The sequence below is a fragment of the Strigops habroptila genome, chromosome W, assembly GCF_004027225.2.
Source record: "Strigops habroptila isolate Jane chromosome W, bStrHab1.2.pri, whole genome shotgun sequence".
In the NCBI taxonomy this organism is placed as follows: Eukaryota; Metazoa; Chordata; class Aves; order Psittaciformes; family Psittacidae; genus Strigops; species Strigops habroptila.
Window position 1 is genome coordinate 2074536 of NC_044301.2, and position 17578 is coordinate 2092113.

At 47.0% G+C, this 17578-nt stretch overlaps 2 protein-coding genes across 5 annotated transcripts in view; both read right to left on the reverse strand.

Annotated features, from left to right (window-relative positions):
• LOC115619227 (enhancer of mRNA-decapping protein 4-like) overlaps positions 1 to 1047 on the reverse strand; it is a 61048-nt gene extending 60001 nt beyond the window's left edge. Inside the window, exon 1 of the mRNA XM_030511280.1 lies at positions 960 to 1047. Within this exon, the coding sequence (XP_030367140.1) occupies positions 960 to 1047 (88 nt within the window). The remainder of the gene's footprint in view (positions 1 to 959) is intronic.
• Positions 1048 to 5239: 4192 nt separating this feature from the next.
• The window catches only part of LOC115619212 (nuclear transport factor 2), a 63216-nt gene continuing 50877 nt past the window's right edge, over positions 5240 to 17578 (reverse strand). For all 4 annotated transcript variants that reach the window (XM_030511259.1, XM_030511261.1, XM_030511262.1 and 1 more), the window contains one exon: positions 5240 to 5784. In XM_030511259.1, coding sequence (XP_030367119.1) covers positions 5671 to 5784 — 114 coding nt within the window. In that variant the 3' untranslated portion in view covers positions 5240 to 5670. The remainder of the gene's footprint in view (positions 5785 to 17578) is intronic.

A 17578-nucleotide genomic window follows, 5' to 3' on the forward strand; every position in this document is an offset into this window, starting at 1 on the left:
CACGCCTATCCCTGGAAGGTCGCTGCTAGCCGAGGCGGGGAAAGTCCGAAGCAGGAAAGTTTGAGACACGCCTATCTCTGAAAGATATATAAACCAGGGGCGGGAACTGTGGGGTGTGCGTCTTGGTGGGCAGAGACTCCCGGCGCACCCAGCGCTGTTTGCTTGCCTTTATTCGTTTAATAAATTCTAAAAATCCTATTTGGGACTCGATTAATTTATCACAACAATCAAATAAAAAGGAGAGTGAGAAACCTGTGGAAAGGATAAAGTTCTTCCCTGTGAGGGTGGCGAGGCACTGGCACAGGGTGCCCAGAGAAGCTGTGGCTGCCCCATCCCTGGCAGTGTTCAAGGCCAGGTTGGACAGGGCTTGAAGCAACCTGCTCTAGTGGAAGGTGTCCCTGCCCATGGCAGGGGGTTGGAACTGGATGAGCTTTAAGCTCCCTTCCAACCCAAACCAGTCTGGGATTCTATGATTAAGAGGGCACTGATCTCAGAGATGCCTAGCAGCCCCTTCCACTAAGCCCAATAAGACACCTAGGGAAAACTCCAAATGTTTTTAATAAAGGAAGGAGGCTTAGATGGAGGAGATCAGCATTGTCAGCTCCCAGAGCAATACCTCTCGGATAACAAAAGCCCAGAGAGCTACAGCAGCGAGGTTTGTCTCCCCACTGCTCCCGCTCTGCTCAGCCACGAGAATCCTCCCCCATCAACGAGGCCCCTCACGCCGGGTTTCTGCTCCTCTCCTCGTCCGGCTGCACTCCCCGAGCACACCTCGGGGGCAGCAGCAGGGCCCCTCACCTTAGACGGGGCGGAGCTGGCGGAAGGCGAAGCCGCCGACACCCTAAGGGGAAACGAGCCCCGCCCGGCCCCGCAGCCCCGGGACAAGGCAGCGCGGCGGCCCCGGCCAGGCCAGGCCCGTCACCGGCGGCCTCCCGCGCCCCTCGGTGCCGGCCCCTCACCTTCCGGCCGGTCCAGCTTGAGGATGCCCCGCAGGTGCTGGGTCGCGTCCTCAACGTCGATACTGGAGGAGGAAGACGCGGAGGCCATAGAGCGGGGCGGGGCGGAGAAGGACAGGACAGGACAGGACAGGACAGGACAGGACAGGACAGGACACGGCGCGGCGCAGCCCACTACCTGCCCAACCGCCTCCCGCGCCACAGCTGCCGAGCTGCCCCTACCACCACCTGCGTTTCCGCCTCCGGCCCAAGCCCTGGTGGGTCAAGCGGAAACCGCCGCCGGGATAAAAGGGAGGAGCCAGGCCGAACCCGGCTCCTCCCCTCAGTGAAAGCGGTGCCGGGATTGGAATCGGGCGCGGTGGAGGCGTTGGTAGCTGTAGGGCTCGAGGGTCTACGCCGGCCCCCCTCGAGGTATCTCATGGAATCCCAGACTGGTTTGGGTTGGAAGGGAGCTTAAAGCTCATCCAGTTCCAACCCCCTGCCACGGGCAGGGACACCTTCCACTAGAGCAGGTTGCTCCAAGCCCCGTCCAACCTGGCCTTGAACACTGCCAGGGATGGGGCAGCCACAGCTTCTCTGGGCACCCTGTGCCAGCGCCTCAGCACCCTCATTGTACAAAATTTTTTCCTCTCATCCAGCCCGAATCCCCCCTCTTTTCATTTAAACCCATCACCCCTCGTCCTGTCACAACAGGCCCTGCTCAAAAGTCTCTCCCCATCTTTCTTATAGGCCCCTTTTAAGAACTGAAAAGCTGCAATAAAGTTTCCCCGGAGTCTTCTCTTCTCCAGACTGAACGAGCCCAACTCTCTCAGCCTTTCCTCACAGGAGGTGCTCCATCCATCTGATCGTTTTTGTGTCCCTCCTCTGGACCCTCTCCAGCAGGTCCATGTCTTTCCTGTACTGAGGACTCCAGAGCTGGATGCAGTACTCCAGGTGGGGTCTCACCAGAGCAGAGGGTCAGAATCACCTCCCTTGACCTGCTGGACACGCTCCTCTGGCTGCAGCCCAAGATACGATTGGCCTCTGGGCTGCAAGTGCGCATTGCCTGCTCATGTCCAATCTTTCATCCACCAGTACCCCCAAGTCCTTCTCTGCAGGGCTACTCTCAATCCCTCCATCCCCCAGCCTGTATTGATACCGGGGGTTGCCCCGACCCAGGGCAATGCGCTTTGCCCCATTGAACCTCATGAGGTTCTCATGGGCCCACCTCTCGAGCCTGTCCAAGTCTCTCTGGATGGCATCCTGTCCCTCAGGCGTGTCAACTGCACCACTCAGCTTCGTGTCATCTAGATATTAGATTTTCATTTAGATTGGATATTAGGAAAAACTTCTTCACAGAGAGGGTGCTCAGGCATTGGAACAGGCTGCCCAGGGCAGTGGTGGAGTCACCATCCCTGGAAGTGTTCACACACCGTGTAGACGAGGCCCTTAGTGATATGGGTTAGTGGTGGCCTTGGCAGTGCTGGGGAACGGTTGGACTTGATGATCTTAAAAGTCTTCCAACCTGGTTGATTCTATGATTCTATGATTTGCAAACTTGCTGACGATGCACTCAATCCCACTATGTCGCTGATGAAGATATTAAACAGTACTGGTCCCAATATGGACCCCTGAGGGATACCACTTGTCACTGGTGTCCATCCAGACATTGAGCCATTGACCATGACCCTCTGGATATGATTATCCAGCCAGTTCCTCATCCACCAGTCCACCTATCAAATCCATATCTCTCCAGTTTAGAGAGAAGGATGTTGTGGGGGACTGTGTCAAAGGCTTTACAGAAGTCCAGATAGACAACATCTGTAGCCCTTCCTTTGTCAGGCAACCTTATCCATGGCCCTGGCGGTACCGCCAATATGAACTCCTGCTAGGCCCAGTACCATGGGGGACATGTAAAGCCTCACCCATGAAGGCTCAGGTGGGCTGGTTATGGGGTCAGTGATCTCCTGGGGCCTCCCAGGCCTCCTCTGCTTTGGCCATGTCCCCTCACAGGCCAGCCAGCTCCTGTAGGAGTCAAGAGTATTAAGCAATACTGATTTAGAAACAGCAGTATTTGTCTCGTCTCAGTAAGGAGCCAGGAGTGACTGTGTGGAGAAAGGCAGGAGAAAGAACCCCTGAACAATCTACATGGCCAATTCCAGGGGATAACTGCTTTGAGCTTTTAATGGCCTAAAAGTGTGGGAGAGGATGGAAACTATTTGATTATTGCCAAAGAGAAGTAACTGCTTGGCTGGAGAAGAAAGAGTTAAAGAAGAAGCAAAGTACACTGTGTGATTAAGCAGAGCAACCCAGCTGGACAGGAGCAGGAGAACAGAAAGATAAGGAACTGGTTATTTTGGGACTGTTTGTGAAATGACAAAGAATGTTGGAAAAAACAAAACTGTAAACCAGGAACTAAACATGATGTGCTAAAACTAGCTTGGTATAAAAGGTAGAGCAATAGGCTAAAAATATCTTTTGCTAGAATGGTATAAAAGCTAGAGTGATAAAGTGATTCGCTGCATGAAGATGCTCTGAGTCCATGCTTTTCATACGCCACATAAAAGAATCTCATTTTAGATAGTTCTAAAACTAACCCCTGCCCCATGTATCATTCCTTGAAACTGACTTTCAAGCAAGCTCTCTCCTGGCTTCCTGAGCTTGTTATGTGGAGGAATAACCTGACCTTGCAGAGCAGATCCTTCTGCAGAGCAAGGTTCTTAGATCCTCCCTCCTCTGCCAGGCTTCATTTGGATCTGGAACTCCAGCACAAGGATCCTTGCTTAGCAGCGACCACACAAAACACCTCTTTCTACTGAAAGAGCTGATCTCTTCGGGTGAGGAATTTTGAGCACAACCTTCATAGCATAGAAGCAGTGACAGAACAGTTCTGAATTTGAAATGGAGAACATGAGAATGTTGCAATAGTGAGCAGGAGGGTCCTAACATCAGCTTCCAAGAAAGCTCTATTCCAATTCAAAGGCCAAAGCAGGCAGATTTGAGTCATGACTAGCTTAAGCATGCCCCATTCCAGGCTTTCCTCAAAAAAAAGGGCAATGCCATGGTCATAAACTTTAAAAGCAAGCCCAGCAAAGCATGCTAATCCCTTTTAAACTGGGTCCTAACAGCCCAGTGAGGTCTGAACGCAAAGCGAAGGCAATTCTGCTCCTGTGACACCTCATCTGCTGGACAGAACCTGTAGAAGGCTCTGGGGAGACCTTAGAGCAGCTCCAGTGCCTAAAGGGGCTACGAGAAACCTGGAGAAGAGGGGCTTTGGACAAGGGCCTGTAGGGACAGGACAAGGGAGAATGGCTTTAACCTGACAGAGGAGAGATTGAGATGAGCTCTTAGGCAGAAGTTCTTCCCTGTGAGGGTGGTGAGGCACTGGCACAGGGTGCCCAGAGAAGCTGTGGCTGCCCCATACCTGGCAATGTTCAAGGCATGGGGCCTTGGAGCAACCTGCTCTAGTGGAAGGTGTCCCTGCCCGTGGCAGGGGGTTGGAACTGGATGAGCTTTAAGCTCCCTTCCAACCCAAACCAGTCTGTGATTAGTAAATCCCTTCAGTGGTGGAACACCACCACCTTCAGGGTGGAGGACACATGACAGCCAACCATAGAATCATAGAATCATAGAATCGTAAGGGTTGGAAAGGACCTTAAGATCATCTAGTTCCAACCCCCCTGCCATGGGCAGGGACACCTTGCCCTAAACCATGTGGCTCAAGGCTCTGTCCAACCTGGCCTTGAACACCGCCAGGGATGGAGCATCCACAACCTCCCTGGGCAACCCATTCCAGTGCTTCACCATGTCCTGGAAACCTGCACAGCAAAGGCTGTACTACCAACCGGTTCCATTGACAGCACAGGGATGCTTAGAAAAACCCCACAGAGCATGGATCTGGCCAGAGCTTCAGAGCTGGTGATGTCCTGCCTGTGAAGAAAATACAGCTGGCCTGTTCTACTTCGAGGGTGAATGTAATGACCGTTGTGAAGATTAACTACAGGCTGCTGTGACTGTTGTCATCCTTAGGTGTTATTTGAGGCGTTTGTCCTGGTAAAATCCAGCAGCTGAGAACTAACCTGTCAGTGTTAAAAACCAAGCTAGAAGTCTTGTTATAAAAGCTGCTGGGAAGGAGGGAGAAAGAAGTTGTATGGCCAAGGGCATATCAGAACTGCCTCCCCCGGTACAATTGTCAAGTGCTCTTCAGTCTGCGTTGTAAGTTTGTAAGCATTTCCACACCAGGCAGACACAGGACATCCACAGTAAGTGCTATCACCTACTCCATATCCAACTCATTAAAACGATTTAAACTGTTAAGAAAATCTCAAGGTTTTATTGTGTAATGTAGCAGTGAAACATCTGAAGAAATCAATATTTCGGCTGTACAGGCTGCTGTTCTTTCATTTCTTTGGGTTATAGAGCATCTTGCCAGTACATAAACAACCACCTTTTGCATTATTACTTCTTTCCAAGGCATGCTGGTACAACACAAATTTCTCTTGTCAAATGCAGCTAAGTCTAACTTCCAAACATCATGCACAAGAAACTCATCTATGACAATGCAAACTCAGCAGAAGGGCAGGTTACAGCTCTTGCTTTGCTCATACTCTGCAGCACTGCAGGTTTGTGTATGATATTTGGAATGTTCCATGAGTGTGAATAATACCAGTGAGAGGAGAAAAAAAAAAACAACCAAAAAAAAAAAATAAAGCTGGGGTGCCTCAGGGTTGCCAGCTCAGCCAAAGTTGTGCAGTGCTAGCCTGAACATGTCATTGGTGCAAACCCAGGCATCGTTGATGTTCTTTAATAGAAATATCTGGTGGAATCCCATGATAGGATCTTCATCAGCCTGCAGAGAGAGAGAGGGAAAAAAGAGTTCAAAAAGCTCTTTTATTGACAAATGTATTCCAAAACTCATGATAAGACAACTGAAAAGCTGACGTTCACAGTGATGTCACATGCTGTAAGATGCAGAGTACTGAGAGAGAAACTAATACAACCAGAGGTTATGCTCCAGAGCACTTTGCAGACAAACACAGGGGGCCTAAGGACACAGAAATCCTGCAATGACCTGAAGTTGGGGTTTTCTGGAAGACTCGGGGCCATGTCATTCCAGCAGCTTTACCACACTGATAAGAGCATGCCTGCCTCGGTGCTGAATCACACATCTGCTTTGGGCCTTGCCTGGGAACCAGGCATAAACCAGGGTGCTTCAAAATCAGATTTTAGCTACTGTGCTTTGGTGACAAGGGAGTTTCTGTGGAAGTCAGTATCAATATTGCCTCAATGACCTAGGCACTGATTGAGGCGTTTGAAAGCGTTCCCAGAGCAGGTTCAGCTGGCCAGCAACACTGTACTTCCCACCTCTGCTGTCAAGAACAGCTCAAAGGGAGCAAAGTATCTGCTATAGCTGCAATGGGGTGTTCCAAACCCAGGGAATCTTTGCAGCAGAGCCTCAAAACTCCTGCCTTTGACAATCCACCTGCATGCACTAGCATAGGACCTGTGCTATATTTGCTATTTACTACAAAGGTAGAACGTAATGGGTTCAAACTTAAAACAGGGGAAGTTCAGGTTGGATATAAGGAAGAAGTTCTTTACTGTGAGGGTGGTGAGGCACTGGAATGGGTTGCCCAAGGAAGTTGTGAATGCTCCATCCCTGGCAGTGTTCGAGGCCAGGTTGGACAGAGTCTTGGGTGACATGGTCTAGTGGAAGGTGTCCCTGCCCATGGCAGGGGGGTTGGAACTAGATGATCTTAAGGTCCTTTCCAACCCTAACTATTCTATGATTCTATGAACATAGTATTAGAGGGAGACTAGTTCTTCTTCCACCTAATGCTTACCAGTCTCCTCAGAGACATCATGCAGGAACTGAAGCCTCAAAACAGAAATGATTCCCAAATGAGCTGGAAGTCACACGACGGGATTTGATCTGAACAGTGCACAGGACCAAGCTACAAAACAATCTTCTGATAGTGACCACAGTGTGGTCATTCACATTCACAATTCTATTCAGCATTTTGGGAGGATTTTAAGCTCTATTCTTTCAGCACACGACCATTCAGCTTCAGAAAAAGGGGGAAATGCATTAAAAAACAAGGCATTGAAAAGCAGCAGCCAGAGCAGCACATGAAACAGCCTGTCAGAGAGCTGAATAGTTATTCACAATGCTCTGCTGCTCTCCACCAAGAACAGCACATGAAAAGAAATATCTTTACTTTAAAAAGTAATACTTGCATAAGTGATAAATTGACTGGGAAACAAGTCAGCTTTGAGGAGCAACTTGTTAAGGCCATCAGTTACACCACAAACCAGCAGGTCTGCCAGAGCACTGGCAGGATCAAGTGCATGTAAAAGCAGCATTGAGCTCTAAAACCACTACCAGGATTTCACAGTGATAAGTGCCTAGGAAGTAAAGTGGTGTAGATGAAGTGCGGTTTCAGTAAGTGTATGCTAATCCACAGAGGAAAAACAGATTAGCTATGGCCTCTCAGGAAAATGATTCTGAAATCAAAATGGACAGGGTTTATTTCTTTATTTTTTTTAAACCAGCTGGGAACTCAAAAGCTATCAGGGCAAGCACAGGGTTAGCAATTATTAGAAAGGAACAGAGAACCAAAACCTGTAAGTAAGCAACTGCACAAGTGCACAGAGAACACCCACATACCAAATCCTGCATGCATTTCTTATCATTAAAAAAATAATAAAAAATTAAAAAAAATTATACAATAAGGAAAGGCCAGAGAAGGACAAGAAAGATGATCCAGCTACAGGACAGCTTTCTACCAAGGAAAGTCAATTGAGTCTGACTCTGGCTTGCAAAACTGTGATCAGGGTGAGGGGAATGGGCAAGATAAATTACTATAAAACCATAAAGGACAAAGCAAATGAGGAAACTACAGCCAGAATTTAAGAAGGCAACAAAGCCAGAAGTATGAGCAAGTCAAGTGTGCAGTAGACGAATGAAAGAAAACTCCTTAAGCAAGACAAGCGTCAATAAAGTCACTCTTCAACAGGCTGAAGAACTGGGCAGCTTTTTGTCATGTTGATATATATCTCCTTTTGCATTAGGCAGAGGCTGCCTAACAATCAGCACAGTGTGAACACAAGCAATTATGCTGAATTAAACCCACCATCCATCTTGTTCATTAGCACATGGCAGCAGTCATGCCAATTATTTCAGGGGAAGTATTATCACTGTTACAGCAGCCCAGAACAGATGCTTGCATACCCACACTGAAGAGGTGGCCTGTGCACCAAAACCTGTGCATTTATGCCTCTTCTAGCTTTCTGGTATGGTCTCACTGCTGCTTGATAGTTGGTAGGTTCCTGGCCATGCAGGAATCTTTAAGATTGAGTAGCATCAGAGCCGTACATTAAAGTTTGAGATATGGCCACACACAGAGAGTTGCGGTCAACGGCTCAATGTCCAACTGGATATGGGTGACGAGTGGTGTCCCTCAGGGGTCAGTATTGGGACTGCTCCTGTTCAACATCTTTGTCAGCAACATGCACAGTGGGATTGATGCACCCTCAGCAAGTTTGCTGACAACACCAAGCTGTGTGATTCAGTTGATACACTGGAGGGAAGGGATGCCATCCAGAGGGACCTTAACACGCTTGAGGTGGCCAATGCCAACCTCATAAAGTTCAACCAAGCTAAGGGCAAGGTCCTAAACCTGGGTTGGGGCAATTCCAGGCACAGCTACAGGTTGGGCAGAGAAGAGATTCAGAGCAGCCCTGTGGAGAAGGACTTGGGGGTGTTGGTTGATGAGAAACTGAACATGAGCTGGCTTCAGTGTGCGCTTGCAGCCCAGAAACCAACCGTATCCTGGGCTTCATCAAAAGGAGCATGACCAGCAGGTTGAAGGAAGTGATCCTGCCCCTCTACTCCACTCTCGTGAGACCCCACTTGCAGCACTGTGTACAGTTCTGGTGTCCTCAACATAAGAAGGACATGGAGCTGTTGGAGCAAGTCCAGAGGAGGTCACGAGGATGATCAGGGGCTGAAGCACCTCCCGCATGAAGACAGGCTGAGAAAGTTGGGGCTGTTCAGCCTGAAGAAGAGAAGGCTGCGTGGAGACCTCATAGCAGCCTTCCAGTATCTGAAGGGGGTCTACAAGGATGCTGGGGAGTGACTCTTCCTTAGGGACTGTAGTGGTAGGACAAGGGGTAATGGCTTCAAACTTCAACAGGGGAAGTTTAGATTAGATATAAGGAAGAAGTTCTTTACAGTGAGGGTGGTGAAGCACTGGAATGGGTTGCCCAGGGAGGTTGTGGATGCTCCATCCCTGGCGGTGTTCAAGGCCAGGTTGGACAGAGCCTTGGACCACGTGGTTTAGGGCGAGGTGTCCCTGCCCATGGCAGGGGGGTTGGAACTAGATGATCTTAAGGTCCTTTCCAACCCCAAACCATTCTATGATATGACTTTGTAAAGTATCTTACTAATGCTCTCCCTTTTGACTAATCACAGAATCACAGAGTACCAGGTTGAAAGGGACCTCAAAGACCATCTGGTCCAACCTTTCTAGGCAAAGCATGACCTGACTAGATGGCCCAGCACCCTTGTTCAGCCAAATCAAGTGTCCAGCACTGGGGAGTCCACCACTTCCCTGGGGAGATTATTCCAATGGCTGGTTGTTCTCAGTGTGAAAAATTTTCCTCTTGTGTCCAGTTGGAATCTCCCCAGGAGTAACTTGTACCCATTATCCTTAATCTTTTAGAATCCCAGACTGATTTGGGTTGGAAGGGAGCTTAAAGCTCATCCAGTTCCAACCCCCTGCCACGGGCAGGGACACCTTCCACTAGAGCAGGTTGCTCCAAGCCCCATCCAACCTGGCCTTGAACACTGCCAGGGATGGGGCAGCCACAGCTTCTCTGGGCAGTTTCCACAGTTTTAGCTCTCAAGCTAAAGAAAGAACAAGGTCCTACTTTTCTATGACTCCTCATAAAAAGAGAGTCTCTGTCTTCTTTGTAGCCATGATTAAGTTGGAATGAATTCATATTCATGTCAGCTCCTTTCTAATGCCTTAGTTTAAACCAGCCAGGCAGAACCATTTCAGCTTGAATCACTTCTAATCACAACTATTAGTAAGCATTTAGTATACTCTCATTTGCCCTATGGTCTTCTTAGGTCACTGAGGCATCTATTACAAATTGTGTAAGTAGTTTTCACACCAAATTTGAGTATGTCATTACTGACATGAGTACAATTTAAAACTATACTTCTGGAAAAAAGATACTACCACCTTTAGTAGCTTTAGTGTAGGTTTCCTCCATTTCTGCTAAGCCCAGCTGCACTGCAGCTCTCAGTGCTTTGGCTTGAGGAGAATTTCCTCCTCTCTCATACAACTCAGGACTGGACACATAAAAAAAAAAAGATTAAAAGAAAAGGGAATTCTTCCTCAAATACTTGCTGTTGTACAGATGGCAAATTCCCACAAAGACAACACATTGCTTCCTTTATTTCTTTCATGTTATGTCTTCACAGCATAGAGAAGCAGTATATTTTAAAAACAAGGAAAATCCTGGACTACATTTAAGGCAAAGTAAATAATTTCTAGTCTGTTCCCAAAATTCTGAGTGTCCTATTAAGACATAGCAAAGACCCACAGCTGAGTGACTTGAGATGCTCTAGAAGACATAAACTAACCCTATCCCTTTTAGTTTGGATCTTCACCACAGCTCAGATAACATCATTGAAATTCTTTACCCTTAGTTTCCCCCTCCAAAATCAGCTATGTCCAACTCAAAATTTGCATTCCAGATGTGAGGCTTGAAACACAGGGGCTTTATTTTTCCCACAAAGCTTTCCTTTATGCAGTTCAAATTCTTTCATGACATCCTTCAATTAAAACAAAAGCAGAAGCAGATTGGAAGGATCTTCTGGTTTTCAGGCCAGCCTCATGCTTTTCATGAGCATGGACTACCAGCAGCAGTGCATCCAGAACCACAGCATGGTTTGGGTTGGAAGGGACCTTTAAAGATCATCTATTCCAGCACCCCCGCCACAGGTAGGGACACCTTCCACTAGATCAGGCACAGCTTTGTCTAGCAGAGTCATCCAAGCCTCCAAGCACAGACATTTCACAAGGTGTCCAGGCACCAGGGTTTTAGCCTTCCAGTGAGAATCTTCCCTGGTACCCAATCTGAACTTCTCAAGTTCTGGTTTGCAACCACTGTCCCTTGTTACACTGTCTGGCACCACCAAGAACAGTTTGCTTTCAGGTTAAGTACTCAATTACTTTCCACCTACAGGGCAGATTGCCCTTAGCCCCTCCTCTCCCAGCTCCACAAGCTGCGTATAGAACACTGACAATCTTGGCAGCTTTTTGACTTCTTCCAGTTTTTCTACATCCCTTCTGACCTGGAGACTCAAACTGTAGAAAGTCCACAGCTCAGAGAGCTGTGGGTCATGTCAGAGTATTAGATGCAACACTACTTTACAATCCAAGTTTAGCTGCACAGCTTCTCTTTTCTGGTCAGAGAGTTTTACCCTTCCACTAGCACCCCACAGCATCTGCTGATTAAACTGCAGGGCTGCAACTATCCTTATGTCAAAGGAAAGGCTAATTACTTAAGATAGCAGGTTCTTTCAGATGTTAAGCCTCATTTAACAGGCTTTAAGCAGTGCTTTAAGTGTTCAGAGTGCATTGCAAAACCATCCAGTGATTTTAATTGCAAACTGCCTTTCCCTTTTAAGGCTAGGAAACACCACATAACAATTAGTTATTCACAATTAATTCTGCAACAATCACTTCAAAATTCACACTCTGTGGGAGAGCCACAGGTCTGCCAGGTTGCTCTGAGAAGGCACGAGCCACAGCCATGCTTCTCAGCTGAGCTCAAGGGACAGAAGAGCAAGAAGAGAGCACTCCTTACTTAACCAGGACAGCGAGGACTGCACAGAAGAGCGGTAAGGCAGAGGGTTAGACATTGTGGAGGGCTAGCCTGAAGACTTCATTGGTGCACACCCAGGCACCTTGAAAACTTTTCAACAAAAAGGATTGGTGGAAGCCTAGAACCTGGTAATCATCTGCCTGAGCATGACAGGAGAAATACGTTACAAGGTGAAGCACACTGGGTGACATTCTGGATGAACATCAGCAATGTAGGGTCACACCAAATAAAACTCACTCCTACAGGCTTAAACTGATGCTTATCCTTCCTAGTTGAAGCAAGCAAACATGCACCCAGATGAAGAACAGCAATAAAACATGATAAAAGAATTAGAGTAAGATCCTTGCTAGTAACATGCACCCCACTTAGATGCTCTATTATTCTCCAACATCATCTCTAAGAAGCTGTTGTGCCCAGTCCCCTCAGTGCAGCTGATTATTCTGCTGCAAAAGATGTTGCTTTGTTTTAATTTACAGTTCATACTGGTATTAGCATGCTGGGCTGGAGCAGATACACATCCTGACCTTGTCACAGGGCAGTAATGATTTCAATTGACCCCAGTTAAATCCCCCTCTAGCAGGGGAGGCAAAAGGCTTAAAACAACCCAAACCTGCAGGCTTACTTAAGGCATAGTATTCTGGCAAAGGAAATAGGGTCTGACGGTAATAGTCCTTGGCCCTGTGATTTCTTCAGAACTCTTCTAGTGCAGTTAAGAAGAAAGCTGAGGCTTTGTGACAATTTGGTAGCAGTTCACCCCACAATATATGCAGGGAGAGTAGAAGGTTTTTCTGCTTTGGTTTGGGTTTTTTCCCCACTAAAATCAAACAAGATGAAAATATAATGGTTTAAGGAAGAAATACAAGATGTGCCCAGCTGACTTAAGAATGAGTTTCCACTGAATTTTTGGGACTAGCAACTCAAGCAACTAAGGCCTCAGAAAATCCATTTAAATATCATGCCAAGAATGACTTCTTAGAAAGGACATGTAAGAGGTATTTTAGCATTATTATTTTCTTTGATGACTCTATTAAAAGCATTATGCATGCTCCTTCATTACATGAAATGATGCATGTTTGGAAAACAGCAGAGGATTCAAAAGCATATGCATTGATTGTACTGGGTTTTGAAGAATCTGGCTCACAGGGCCATGGAAAGGATAACTGAACAGTAAGCAGGAAGCATGGCTTTTCCCTTCTGCTACTGGTGGTCTTGGAAGTGCCCTCCCTTGTGCAAATTTCTCTTCAGTTTTCCTGGAGACCAATGGATGCGAGCTGAACTACCACACCATTAAGAAGACAACTTTTAAACAAAAGTATGCAGCTCCATGTTTGTGTGTTGAAGTGCACCCTGTTCGACTGAAGCTAAAGAAGAACCACTTGTTACAATGCACTAACTGAACCCAGTTGTTCCCAGTTACAGTATTGTATCTATAACAGCACTGAGATGCATTAAAATGGCTGTCAACACATATGTAGTCACACAAGTATTCTCTACATATGACAGCGAGGTTCATGTTCATGTCATGAACATGTTTTGGGCAAAGTGATCATGAAATGATTGAATTTTCAATCCTTGGAGAAGTCAGGAAGAAGGTCAGCAAAACCTTCACTTCTGGAGGGCTGACTTTGGCCTGTTTAGGATGCTGGTTGGCAGACATCCTTGGGAAACATTACTGAAGGACAAAGGGGTCCAGGAAGGCTGGACGCTCTTCAAGAATGAAATCCTTAAGGCGCAGGAGCAGGCAGTCCCTATGTGCTGAAAATCAACCCGGCGGGAAAGAGACCAGCCTGGCTCAACAGGGAGATAGTGCTGGAACTCGGGAATAAAGAGAATTTATCACCTGTGGAAGAAGGGACTGTCACCCCATGAGGAGCACAAGGATGTTGTTGGGTTCTGTAGAGAGAAAGTTAAAAAGGCGAAGGCATGGATGGAACTAAATCTGGCCACTGCCATCAAAGATAATAAAAAAATACTTTTTCAAATATATTAGCAATAAAAGGAGGGCCAAGGAGAACCTCCATCCTCTGCTGGATACCGGAGGAAACCTAGTGACTGAGGATGAGGAAAAGGCTGAGGTACTTAATGCTGCTTTTGCCTCAGTCTTTAATAGCCACACCAACCATCCTCAGGGTACTCAGTCCCCTGAGTTGGATGGCAGAGATGGGAGCTGATTGAAGTCCCCATAATCCAAGAAGAAATGGTTAGAGACCTCCTGTTCTACTTAGACGTACACAAGTCTATGGGGCCAGATGGGTTCCACCCAAGAGTGAAGGAGCTGGCAGAGGATCTTGCCAAGCCACCCTCCATCATCTATCAGCAGTCCTGGTCTAGCGGGCAGGTCCCAGGGGATTGGAGGTTGGCCAATACAACACCTATCTATAAAAAGGAAGGAGGATCCCAGAAACTACAGGCCTGTCAGCCTGAGCTCAGTGCTAGGGAAGGTCATGGAGCAGATCATCCTAAGTGAGATCAAAAGCAAGTGCAGGAAAACGGAAGGATCAGGCCCAGTCAGCATGGGTTCATGATGGCCAGGTCCTGCTTGACCAACCTGATCTCCTTCTACGATAAGGTGACCTGCCTGGTTGATGAGGGAAAGGCTGCAGACATTGTGTATTTGGATTTAAGTAAAGCATTTGACACTGTCTCCCACAGCATTCTCCTGGAGAAACTGGCTACTCATGGCCTGGAGAGGTGTATTCTTCGCTGGGTTGGAAACTGGCTGGGTGGCAGAGCCCAAAGAGTGGTGGTAAATGGTGTCACATCTAGTTGGTGACCGGTAACTAATGGTGTCCCTCAGGGCTCGGTGTTTAATATCTTCATTGATGATCTGGATGAGGGGATCGAGTGCACCCTCAGTAAATTTGCAGATGACACCAAGTTGAGTGGAAGTGTTGACCTGCTGGAAGGTAGGAAGGCTCTGCAGAGAGATCTGGAGAGGCTGGATCAATGGGCTGTGGCCAATGGTATGAGGTTCAACAAGGCAAAGTGCTGGGTCCTGCATTTGGATCACAACAACCCCATGCAATGCTACAGGCTTGGGGAAGAGTGGCTGGAAAGCTGCTCATGGAATAGGACCTGGGGGTGCTGATTGACAGAGCTGAACGTGAGCTTCTGCCCGGGCAGCCAAGAAGGCCAACAGCATCCTGGCCTGTATCAGCACCAGTGTGGCAGCAGGGCCAGGGCAGTGATTGCCCCCCTGCACTGGGCACTGGTGAGGCTGCACCTCGAATCCTGTGTTCAGTTCTGGGCCCCTCACTACAAGAGAGACATTGAGGTGCTGGAGCAGGGCCAGAGAAGGGCAATGGAGCTGGTGCAGGGCCTGGTGTGCAAGTGTGATGAGGAACAGCTGAGGGACCTGGGGGGCTTTAGTCTGGAGAAGAGAAGGCTCAGGGGGGACCTTATCACTTTCTACAACTACCTGACAGGAGGATGGAGCCAGGAGGGGGCTGGTCTCTGCTCCCAAGGAACAAGTGACAGGACAAGAGGAAACGGCCTCAAGCTGCACCAGGGGAGGTTTAGATGGAGATTAGGAACAATTTCTTCACAGAGAGGGTGTTCAGGCATTGGAACAGGCTGCCCAGGGCAGTGCTGGAGTCACCATCCTTGGAAGTGTTCACAAACCATGTAGACGAGGCCCTCAGTGACATGGTTTAATGGCAGTACTGGGGTAGAGGTTGGACTTGATGAGCTTAAAGGTCTTTTCCAATCTGGTTGATTCTATAATTCTACGATTCATGCTACAGACTGTCACTGATCTTTTCATTTGTCTACCTGTGTAAGTATCACACAGGGCACAAGCAAGAAGTCAAAGCTCTAAGTTGACTGATTTTTCAGGACACTTCCTCAACAAGGAGCGGCATTCCCAGGCATCAAAAGATGCTTTTTAAAGCTCAAATTGGAGACATGAAGAGTGGAAAAATGTTGCCTCTCCTACTAAAAATTCACAAACAAGTTGGATTTGATCATGACAATAGGAATACTTTAATCCACTATGTTCTTTCCAAATACACAGATGCACTAACACGCGATCCCTGAGTTATTCTGGATAATTTCAAGAAGCTGAAGTTATTCAGAGAATAAAAACAGCACAGTAAGAAATACTACTCCAAGCCATGGTATTTATGGAAAGCTCCCAGATTGCATCTATAACCCTAATGACCATACTAAAGGATGAGAAAACCCCAAAGCTCTACAGAATCTTTCAGAACTTAGTATCTTGCCACAGGATTCAACACAATCATTGTTGCAAGCGGTGATCTCCTTGATGATTTTGCAATAACCTTAAAAACATGACTGTGTGAAACCAGGTGCAGATGTGAATGGCCCAAGACATTGAGTCAAGAAGTCTTGGGCTCATCAGTGAGTTTTGTGCACACCCAAGACTATGAGCTCAGCACGTCTGATTTCATGCCTGTCCTGCAATTCAGTGCTTTCCATGGCCATGTGTGGCTGTCTTTCCTCAACAGTGTGTGCAGGTGGGATTGAGCAACAAGAAAGCTGGAATCCAACTTGCAGCTAGGAAGCAGGAGCAACTGCTGTGAGAGCCAAAGCTATCTATGTTAGGTTTAGGAGTGGATGCAACACACTGGGAACCGCTCTTCTCAACTGCCCAGCCCAAAACAATTAAGAGGAATAGCTAAGCAAACAGATTCAGACTTTCAGTCCTATGTTTGTTTAGTTAACAGTTCAGTCAGTGCAAGTTTGAATGTTTTGATACTAGAGGTGCCATTCAGAGTTAACAAGAAAAGGAAGCCTGAACAGCTACTTTAAAAGAAACTGGGTTCAAGTAACTCTTAAGACTGGATGGCTTTAGAGTCCTGACTTGATTGGATGGCTGGACCAAACCCTGACAAAACTAACTCTGGTAATTGCTACATAATTTCACACTTTGCAAATAAACACTGCCTACTGTGAGCAAGTTCTGCCTTCAGCTGATTTTACATACAGGATATTTTTTGCGGATTCCAGGACAATTTATTTCATAAGTAGTCCTATCAATTTACAAGTCTGTGACCCTGGTATAAGATACATGTCCTCAAAACAACAGGACTGGGTCAGTTTACACAGTTCAGCTGTGTAACTGAACAACAACAACAACTTAAACAGCAATGTAATCATACTACAGCCTGAAAAATAATCTGATTTCTTCACAAGCAGCAGCTGTTTAAACAATACGTGCTTGATCTCAGAGGCCACACTCCCATTGCTGAACCAGTTTTGACCACAGAAGTACTGAACTGTATTAACACCAGGACTGTGTTCTTGTGTACTGTGATAGCAAACAAAAAAGCATGGTCTTACTGAAGGGTTGACAGCTAACAAAGTGTCTGCTAAGCCACAGCTTGATGCATATGTTACATCAAAGAGCACATTAAACTAGATGTGCTTATATTGCCCAAGAACACTGTAATGATGCTTTTAAATGCAACAGAAGACACTGAAACCTTACTGAATCAGGCTAAGGGAAATACTGATGCTTCTAGAGCCCCCAATATTTGTATGCACAGTAAAAACCATGGCACTTTGCTTGGCAGGAACATAGGGCTGTCAAATTACAGGTGGTTTACCTAGTGCTAGTTATCTGAAGGGATAGGCAGTTTCTTGACAGTCTGGAAGAGCAGGAGAATGATGCCCCAATACAAGCTTACTGGTGTTCCTTCCCCACCCAAGAGAGCATTTTAACGTTTTCAGAGATCAGATGATTTAGAATCCTAAAAATAAAACCTATGACATAAGCATTTGTT